At 34.0% G+C, this 10535-nt stretch overlaps 1 protein-coding gene and 1 non-coding gene across 3 annotated transcripts; both read left to right on the top strand.

Annotated features, from left to right (window-relative positions):
• Positions 1 to 649: 649 nt before the first annotated feature.
• Positions 650 to 722, top strand: TRNAR-ACG. Its single transcript has one exon. It is a non-coding gene; the product is annotated as a tRNA-Arg (tRNA).
• A 341-nt stretch (positions 723 to 1063) lies between these two features.
• On the top strand, positions 1064 to 10085 carry LOC106768266 (protein LNK2). Of its 2 annotated transcripts, XR_001376237.2 has the most exons (9): positions 1064 to 1412; positions 4177 to 4489; positions 4697 to 4808; positions 5564 to 5870; positions 6758 to 7477; positions 7579 to 7739; positions 9163 to 9538; positions 9640 to 9756; positions 9831 to 10085. XR_001376237.2 is itself a non-coding variant. In XM_014653314.2 (8 exons), exons 1-7 carry the CDS (start codon positions 1389 to 1391, stop codon positions 9509 to 9511), a joined length of 1986 nt encoding a protein of 661 aa, XP_014508800.1. In that variant the 5' UTR covers positions 1064 to 1388; the 3' UTR covers positions 9512 to 9538; positions 9640 to 10085. The 2 variants fall into 2 exon arrangements, 1 of the variants encoding a protein (XP_014508800.1); XM_014653314.2 differs by having other exon boundaries at positions 9640 to 10085.
• Positions 10086 to 10535: the final 450 nt, after the last annotated feature.

The raw sequence follows: 10535 nt of genomic DNA, 5'->3' as shown, positions 1-10535 counted from the left end.
ATTCAAATAATTATTTTCAATTTTATCTTTAATAACCGCTTTCTAAATTTTAACCACTTTTCTTATATTACTGTTTTTTATAAGTTAATATTTTTTAAAACTAAAATGACTATCTATGATAAAACACATAAAATAAATACAAATTCTTTTTTATTATAATAATTATTGATATTTATTTTTATAATTAAAATTTTATTATGATAAAAAAAATGAAGACAAACATGTTCTTTTACTTGTATTAACATAAAAGTAATTATAAAATTAAAAAGTGGCTGGTTTTTATCATCTTATTAAGGTGGGTTAATTCTTCCCTTTCAATTGGGTCAAAATTGATTAACTTAATCTATTTTACGGCTTCTAATTTCTATATTTTTAAATTTCACACTTTATTATATTTTTAAAGTTTAATTAAGATTTAAATCTTTAATACATTTGAATTATTTTAATTGAATTTCTATTAAATTTTCTTGATTGGGCAAGTATTATTATAATTAAATTTCTATTAAAATTAATTAATTCCTTCCATTGGTAAAAGAAAATTAATTAAATCCCTGCAACTATATCTGACCACGTTTTATTTGTGTAGTTAATAAACTTTAGATTACACATTATAATATATTAATTAATTTAGATCTTAGAACCAAGCAAGGACTCCATGGCCCAATGGATAAGGCGCTGGTCTACGGAACCAGAGATTCTGGGTTCGATCCCCAGTGGAGTCGTTTATTTTTTGCTTTTTATTAAATAATTAACTATTATTTTAGGAGGAACAAAAAAAATCTTCTTTTTTCAAAGGTGCAAAGTAAAAAACCTAATTCCCATATTGAGTTTCGTTATTTTGTTTTGACCAAGAGTGAGTTGATAAACACGAACCTGTGGGCCCGACGAAGGCAACGTGTGATGCTATCTAAGCCACTACATAGGCCTTTCACTGGGGCCCACTGGCCCAACTGGGTCCCTCATCCGAACGGAAACACAAAAGTAAACAACCAATGAGGATTCGGCATTTGATAGACTCGCTCAGAGCCACTACTTTAGATACGCACGCTCACACGTGTCGACTCCCTCCTCACCTCACGCGCTCTCTCTATCACTCGCTCCGTCGCCGTGTCACACAAAACAGACACTTTCTCTGGACTCTTGAAACTGTTCTCTCTAATTTCTCTCTTTCAACCTATCTTTGCGCCGCGCGTCATGTGAAGCACGACCGAATCGTCCGCAACGTCGTCGTTTCGTTTCATGGTCGCGTCCTTCTTGTTGTTCTGCTGCTTCTCTCTGTGTGAAAGTCTTCTGAGTTTGTTTTTTCTCGGCGATGAGTAGAGTAATTCATTCTGTGGCGTTCGATTACGTGTTTCGCTTGTACAATTTCTGTGTCTCGCATGTAAGAAATGTTTGATTGGAACGACGAAGAGGTTAGTCATGTTTTCAAATTCTTTTCCTCAACTTTTTGTTATCATTACTATTATTAGATCCTAGTTTGTTAGATGTTTGTTTTTAATAATTTTTTTACTTAGGTTATCGTTGTGTATAACATTTTTTATTTTTTATTTTGTTTAAAACAAATTGAGGTGTATTTTGGTGGTTTGAGATTTGAGTCTGGAATGATTATAAGAAATTGGGATTAAGGTGAGAGGATGTTGTATTTTTTTTGTTGCCTTTTCTTTACTCTTTTGGGGTGAAATGCTTGCAGTAAAGTACAATATTTCTTGGAAATTGAATATTGTTGGGAACTTTGACCAACGGTTGGTGTAATTGGTTGTGCTTTTGTGTTCGACGTTCAAATGTGAGCAAGAAGGAAGGAGGAAAGACTTTGTTGCCTTCTTGATTTGTTTGATCCCATTTTAGAAGTGTAGGCTTCTTAAGTATGGATTTGGTTACTAGGTTTTGAAAGGCTATGTCAGCTGTTGAGAAACGTGTTAGTGCTTCGTTTGTCTTTGCTTTGGTTTGAGGCTTGATATCAAAGTATTTCAATACGGAATTTAGGAGAAGTGGATTGTGATAGTTTATGCCATGTGGTAGAAATTGGTTGATGGTCTGAAATTTGGTGAAGGGTGAGGAGTGGACTGTGGATTCGATCCAGTAAGCAGTGTTTTGGAAAAAAATTGAGTGCACTGCAGAGGGAACTTGTGGCTGCATTCTGGTTGAATTCTGAGAGATCTTATCATAATTGTTCTGGACCTTAATGTACTGTTTGGGTCAAAGGAGGGGAAGGATGTTAATGGAGACGAGGGAAGAGAAGAAGGGAGGGAAGGGATTTTGATTAGACACTTTTGTTTGGTTAAAAGAAGAGGAGTGGACTGGAAATAACTTTGTTCTTGTTTGGTTCACAAAGGGAGGGATGCTAAAGAATAATTTTCTTTTTTGAAATTTTAAATTTCAAAACATAAGTGGGGATAGTTTAGTCAGCACAGAAATGCTTTAAATTTCCCCCTTCCCTCTTTGTACCCCTGGTATTGGAAGGAATCAAAGATTAGATAGTAGGAATTCTGCTCCCTCCATTCTCTTCTCTTTCCCTCCTAAAATTGAACCAAGGAACAAATCATTATCGAAATCTCTCCCTTCCGACTCATTTTCCCCAACTAAACAATAATTAAAATGACAGCACTGCCAGACACCTTAAAATGAAGTTTGAGCTTTAGGAGGAGTAATGGACGTAGAAGGTTGTCATGATTTGTAATTTGTAGTACTTTTCTCCTAGAAAGGTAAGAAAAATTAACCTATATTTGGTATAGCTGGTGGCTGCACTTGGATTCATGGTTTTTTGTGGTTTGACACAATAAGGAGGCTTGGGAAGGAGTGGATTCAATAATAATACTGTTTCAAGGGAGATGTGAAGATGATATGGTGTCTTCCTATGATATATTGTTGGTTCCTATTCATAAATTATGAGAGGGGAAACTGAAAAAGTTAGATATGATAATTCTCTCGCGTACCCGTTGTTAGAATCTCTTTGGTTGCACTGATGATTGCAATCTTGCATTCAGGGTTGCTTGAGTTTTCCCATATTGTCTAGACATTAAATTCCAGATGACTGCATTTAAATATTTGCTTCATTTGTTTATCGTACTGCACAGGGAAATAAAAGGAATTGACGACAAACATGTATTGGGGTAAAAAAATAGCTAGAAATTATATTTTTGAGTTATAGTTCCTGGTGTGATTTCTGTTTTCATTTTACTCTCCAAGTTGTGTTTATGAAGCATTACTTTTAAAGATCACGAGTACCATAGTCCAATTTGTGTCTGCATATTCTCTGTAAATTTTGCTTTGATAAGGCAGAAATTATATTTTATTATGGGAAAATAAATGTTTGATGCATGATGGCATAATTCTAATTATTTACATTGTAATTGTTGCCTCGAGAGAAGGAAGAAAATTTCTGGGTGCTACGATGGAAGAAGTATTGAAGATAGAAAATTATGGTAATTAAATGAAATGAATGGAGGACAACGCAGGTCTAAAGCAGACGTTTGTTTTAATCAAGGTGTAACAGAATAGTAAAAATTGTTTTTCTTGAAAAGTGTTATAGGATTAAGTTGTTACTTATAATGGGTTGAAGTGTGTAAGCAATTAAATAAAAATAGAGAAAATAAAAAACAGAAAAAAGGAGAATAAAAGATAGAGTAGGGGTGAAAGGAAAACCGGAAAAATATGGCAGCAAAAACTGAAATAAAAAAATAGAGGTAATAACAAGAAATATATAGAAGAGATAAAGAAGAGATTGTGAAGACAATAGAAGGGAAAATGAAGAAGATTTGAGAAAAAAACAATAGATAAAAAAAATTAAAGAAGAGGGTTTGCCGGAGTTAGAATCACTGTTGGGTGGTGAACGTGAGAATATGAGTGGTAATTGTCCCAACAGAGATAGTGGGAGAGGAAAACACAGAAGATTGGATGAGGGTTTTGAAAACCTATTGAAAATTCTTTGAAAAGAAATTTAAAGGATAAAAAGAGGGTCGATGTCAATCATGGCTTCCATAAAACTGCCATGGCAATAACATCCGCAAAATGTGAAATTACTGAAAACGCTCTTATAGTGATTCCAAAGTATTTACTTTCTTTTTTCCATGAATTTTTTAGCTGCTAGCATCTGAAGTATTTTGTTTTTCTTGTTGAGTTTTGCCTCATTGATATTTATTGTATTTTTTTTTTTTTTTTTAAATGGATTGCTTTCAGCTTGCTAACATAGTATGGGGTGAGGCTGGCGAGAGTGATGATCATATTGTGCCGTATGAAGAGGCAAGCGAAGATCTTCGTTCTGAGAAAAAATGGAATCAGGAAGCTTCTCCCAGTAAACTGATTGAGCAGAAGAGGAACGAGACTAAAACTGACTTTTATCAAGAAAAGTTGGGAAGCAGTTCCAAATTTGATATTGTTGAGGGTCAATCTGCCTCAGAATCTGGCACAAACTCATGGCCTGACTTGTCTTTATCCAGTGCAGCTAAAACTGATCAGGGTTCCTGGGGTGCTGAAGTATCGAAAAATTTAGGTGAAATTAGCAAATTTATTTCAGCAAAGAGGTGGTAAAATTACTTATTATTGGAATTACGAGTAGACTAGATAGCATGTCCATCAGTGTATTTGTTTGTGTGCAGTTGTATCTCTTCATGTTCCACCATCATTATATGAAAAACAGTAAAGTATGTTGTTATATATGTTGTTACAGTTTATCATTTCTAATAATATGTATTCATAGGTGTGACAGAAGAGACGACGCAGTTAGAAAAGGACGTAGAAAAGCAAGGTGAATTTGCCAACATAGCCTGGGATAACATAGGAAGCTTTGATGATCTAGATCGAATTTTCAGGTAAAGTATATTATCTTTACTATTCTTATGTAGTACATATATTTTGAGGAAATTGTTAATATGATTTTTGTTAGATTTTTTCTGAATTTGATCAGTAATTATACTGGATAAAATTTCACATTACTCTCTCTTACTCTCTTTTTGAAGACTTGTTTTGCAAATTAAGTTACACAACGACTTTCTCATGGATCAGTCCGAATATAAGTGCCCTTAAACTTGTTTCTGTCAAATTTAGATGAAGCCATGTGTATGTATAATTGTAACAGCTATAATTGTTAATAGGTAATATCCAAAATGAAAGGAGGAATTCTAGCAATAGTACATTGGGAGTAAGGTGCACGAAATGGGCATTGGAACCCACATATTAGTAATTCCTAGATGAAATTTATCCAAGGATAAAGAGTGTTAGAATTTATTAGAGAGCTTGTGTTGTTAACATTTCTAAAATTCACAAAGTAATGATATTATGATGTCAAATTTATGAAAATCTCCTGTTCTTCACTTATTAAACTTACAACTTAGACCTTATGCTGTCAACTTTTAACGTTTTCCATAGGTATTCTACAATTCCTGGGAATAATTATATTGTACTCATTATGAATAACATTAACGTAAATGCTAAGATTCCATTTTAGCACTACATATTATTGAACTTCATCACATCTGTTTATGCGTCTCTTTACAGTTTTTTGAGCTTTTGTTGTTTGCAATAGTATACGTCTGACTGAATATTATCGCAAGTGATGATTTTGCAGCAATGATGACCCTATATTTGGCCACGTAAGTCTTGAGAATTCTTCTGAGTTGTGGTCTTCCAAAGACACGAGTAACTGTTCAGTACCCATACACTTGGAAGCACCGCACCAAGCAAGTGCTTTAAGGAACAACTCCGAGCCTTTGGAAATTAAAACAGAATATGTTCAACCGAATGGTCAATCATTTTCCCCTTCATTTAAGAGGATTGACGATGCTTCATCTCACGACATTCAAAATGCTCCCGGAAAGACATTCAATGTAGGATATTCTAGAGATAGAATTACTCCTGCTGAAAGGGAGCAACAGGTATGTCAAGTCATATTAGAGAATGATTAGTGATGTAAAACGGAAACAAAGAACCAAAAATTCTTAATAATGAAAAATATATTTTGATATCAATATTAAGTTGATGTCCATAAGATAAATAGCACGTCTTTTATGGGATAGACAGAGACCCTAAATATTTAAATTTCAGGAAGTGAGGTAACCCAAACTTAAGCCTAAAGTAATCCTTTTTCTAATCCTAATTTAAGAGAAAGCTATAATTACTTATCTCAAGCAAGACCCAAACTTTTAACCCAAATTCTAAATTTTTTTAATAATCCTCAAATCCCAAATTACGCACAAAAGAAATATTGCCTCTAGCTTATCTAGACAGATTAGCCATTAGTAACCTATCCTTCATCAACTATACAGCTTCTCAGGCAGTGCAACATCCTTTTGCTAAATTTAATTATCCAAACAAGGAATTTTATAAATGTATTTGTTTTAGTGATAACTTGAACTGTACAACCTCCAATTTTTAGTTTCAAGTTCTCAGCCAAAACATTTTAGATGTGTATGTGCAGCATAAGGATTTATTATCTAATCTATGAGGTCAGAGATTTATGTGTATGATGCTAATTTTCCTTTATTTCTAAATTACTTGCAAATTTGGCATAAATTCATTGACGTTTTTTTGGAACAAATTATTTTCATATGGAGGATGTGTTTCCTGGTTTGAATTATTTATTCTGTGTGCTCTTTTTATGGAACTACGCTGCTGTTTTGTCTTTCTATCTATGTGAATGTATATCAAAATTTTGAAAGGTTTGTTACCCATTCTTAGCATAACTATGTGCTGCCCTTGGAAGTCGTCTTTTTCCTTCTTAAAAGTCAACCAACCGATTGATCTTTTCATTCTTGTCATTCAGGAATTTGGGCAAAAGAATAATCAGTTGAAAGCTCGGAAAAAATCACAAGGTAAAAAAGATGGAAAAGCATTCCAGGAGTTTTATGGTAGCTGGTCTCCCTCATCGACCACATCTGGAAAGTTTCAGAATCAGCTGGGGTCTTCAGTCATGCAGTCTTCCCCCGCTTCTATACTTGGGCAACAAAACCAGCTTCAAGGACCCGAGACAATATACCTGGACATCACAAATACATATATATCACCCCCTGCATATGGGAGCCTTACAAATACATATTCTTCTATTTCAGTGCAACCACCGGCTCAGTCAGGAGGAGTTCTTATGCAACAGCCTGCCCTTTCTGGGTATGGAGCAACTCTTGGTGTAATGAATCCTGTGAACAAGTCTGTGGGCTTAGTGAAGCCTCTCACTATGACTCCCCAGGAAAAAATTGAAAAATTAAGGAGGCGGCAGCAAATGCAGGCAATGCTCGCTATTCAGAAACAACAGAAAGAATTTGGCCATCAAGTTCTTAACACTAATAAATCAATTAATAAAAGATGTGCCATAGAAATGAATAATCAACATTTTGATGGAGCTGATCCTGAGATTGAAGATTTAAGAACTCTTCCAACTCTAGATCTACCAACTGAGCAAGATGATTGTAGTACAATATCTTCGGCAATTGCTGATCATTTTGTTGAAGACACAATTCTGTACATGCTTCAGGATGTGATATCAAAGGTGAAATTGAGTTTTATAGTGGTTTAAGCTGTGTTGTATAATTTTTTCCTTGTATACAAAGACAGATATATCTACAATCCTGAGGCCAACATTTTTTACAGTTAGATGTCAAAATAAGACTCTGCATTAGAGATAGCTTGTTCCGGTTGGCACAAAGTGCAATGCTAAGGAATTGTGCAAGTGATACAAGCAGTACAAACAACAGTAGCAGAGAAGTAATTTTAGCTGTTGCCAGAGAAGAAGAAAGCAGTAGCCAAAACAGGTTTGGAAAATACTTAGATGCATAGCTACTTTAATTTCATGATGACTAGTTTATTTACATTCAAACATCAAACACTTATTGTTATAAGCAAGATTATGAAATTGAGATTTGAATTGTGAATCAATGAGCAAATGTTTTGATACATAAATCATAATAACGTGTATTGTATTTGTAACATCTAGAAAAATTATTCAAATATATCATACAGATGATACATAGTGTTCATCCTAAATGTATGTGTTTTTTTTCTGGATGATAAAATTTTGATATAGGAATCTAGATAAGAGTATATGCATTGTAATTTTAGTGAGAAACAAGTAAAACTATTTGGGGGATTGGAGACGATGTAAACCATAGGTATCTAAGGTTTAGTATTTGGGATTAATATTACAAAATGATGGAAAAATTAGTGGAGATGTTACCCAAATGATACAAATTGAGTGGTTAAAATTGATAAAGGTATCACGCTCAAAGAGAAGTTTTATCGTATAACTATAAGTCCAACTGCTGTCTATGGTAGTATGATGAGCTTTAGAGAGACAATGTGAGAAAAAAATGGGAATAACAAAAATAAGAATATTAAGATGGATATGGCTGGCTATTAGTGTGAAATCTGCAGTTGGGGGCCATAGTGACCTTGGCCAACGCGCATAAGAGGTGCTTAAGGTCATGCTGGGTAAGCATCTTGACCAGGGTGTATAATGGTTGAATTCGCTGGTCAAAACGATGATAACATAGAACCATTGTCGACTAAACTTTGAACAGATGATATTGGGTAGAATAACGATCACCACACTCTCAACCTTGACCAAATCGTCCACCATACCCACAATTTATCTCACGAAAGGTATTGGAGGCGTAGTACGTGCATTGCCTGTAGCTGGACTGAGTCTGAGTGAGGTAGATAGAGGCCAAATCAGTTTGTCGTGCGCTTATACTTCCGAATATGCATTTCTTGGATGACAATGAAGACCTTGGCATGGGTTTGATGCTGGAAACAGGCACACATTTTCTCCTATATTTGATGGGAATGAGATAAACCAATAACCCTAGAAAGAATCACACTTGAGAAAGACGACTGGACCAAGCAAGGAGCATTTTGTCCCGATGCTCTCGTGCAAGAAATGCTGGGTTGATTTGGTTCAAAGCTCAATTAGAGAGTGAGAAACTTGGGTAGGATTTGCGTCGAAGCAAGAACTAGACTAAATAAATCGCTGCTTTTGATTGAACAGATTAGAGATGTACCGACGTCTTGAAATTAATTACATATTTATGACTTTAATTATGGTGTCTGTCCTTCCTGGTTAACCGTATTAAAGATGACCTTACTGTCGCCAGTAATCAATCGGCTTTTAGTTATTGAATATCATGATTTACCTTTTGAGACTCTTAAAATCTTTTCCCTGTATGAATCGTTTCACAGATATGGCAGGACTACTGATGTTGAAACGAAGACAAATCCCATTGATCGAACTGTGGCGCATTTGCTCTTTCACAGGCCTTTGGAGTTAACTGAGAATCATTCTGATAAACTGGAGTCACCTATTTCTGCGAAGATACAATTTGAAAGTAAAAAAGCTAACCTGGATAACTTTCCAGTGGAATGCTTGCCAAATGAGGACTTAACAGGTAATCAACAATTTTCTACACAAGGACTTGAGCATCTGCCAGAGGAGCCATTTAAAAACAGTCATTGCATAGACACATCAGAGAATGCTTGTGACAATGAGGTAGTTGATGCCGGAGATCAGGTGCTTGAAGCCTCTCAATGAAGAAATGGATTCCCAATAAATCGGAGGGTAATTCCTTCCTTTATTATTTCCTTAGTTATTGCTATGCTTTCCTTATTTGATTATATATGCATTTACTGGTTATGCAAAAAGTTCTCTGTTATTGTCAGTTGTATGGATCATAATCAAGGAAACCAAGGAAGCCTATAATCACAGAATCTTGGAGACCCGTTTCGAACTTCCACGCTATGAATAATATTTATGTTTCATCTGTCAAAACCGTGAGAGTATGTATCTCAGCATATGAACTTACTCAGCTTGGTGAGTGAGTGCTGACTTATGTTAATAATGGCTGTGACAGATTATGCAGTAGTAAGGTCACTCATGACAAAGACTAAGTCATATTTATGTACCTGGAAGTAATGCCCCTCATGCCAAAAAGTCAAGTCTTGGCCAGACTGGTTTGGACCAAGCTTAAAGTTCATGCTATTTTTCTCGTTACATTTGCTCCACCTCTTATTGAGATAGTCTTAATATCAGCTTGTGGTTGTTTATGAGGATTGTGTATGTTTCTTACAGAATTGTTGAGGGTTAAACTACATCTTTACAAGCTTAAATTTTGTCCAAACTTTAATAAATGATTAACTCCGGATGAAAGATTTCAAATACATTATATTTGAATTATTTATAATTAAATTCTTTTTACTTTTAAATATTTTGTTTGGATAGAGTCATTAAAATATATTATATTTTTTTTTTGGATAAAGTAATTGAATTTCACTTTTAAGATAAACTTTCATTATAAAAATATGCATTTCAAAATTAAAATTTAAAAAATTAGTTAAACTTAAATCTTTAATGATTTAATTTTTTAATATGTAAAATGTGTATTGAGAAGAAATAACAAAGTGTGAAATTTCAATACCTTTCTTTTTTTTAATGAATTTTAAGTTATATTGTTTTTATTATTTAAAATATTTTCTTAACATTTTTAATTTTTAATTTTAAATAATTTATTTTATTTTAAAAAATTTAAACAACTAAATAAATATGTTTTTATTTTTCT

Source organism: Vigna radiata, chromosome 7 (genome assembly GCF_000741045.1).
Source record: "Vigna radiata var. radiata cultivar VC1973A chromosome 7, Vradiata_ver6, whole genome shotgun sequence".
Lineage (NCBI taxonomy): Eukaryota > Viridiplantae > Streptophyta > Magnoliopsida > Fabales > Fabaceae > Vigna > Vigna radiata.
Note: the sequence above shows the minus strand (reverse complement) of the source record. Positions and strands in the feature narration are given on the sequence as shown.

Coding starts and splice junctions, on each gene's coding strand:
- LOC106768266 (XM_014653314.2), top strand. CDS start 1,389: ATGTTTGATTGGAACGACGAAGAG. Junction 4,490..4,696: donor TGAAGTATCGAAAAATTTAG/GTGAAATTAGCA, acceptor ATGTATTCATAG/GTGTGACAGAAGAGACGACG. Junction 7,478..7,578: donor TTCAGGATGTGATATCAAAG/GTGAAATTGAGT, acceptor CATTTTTTACAG/TTAGATGTCAAAATAAGACT.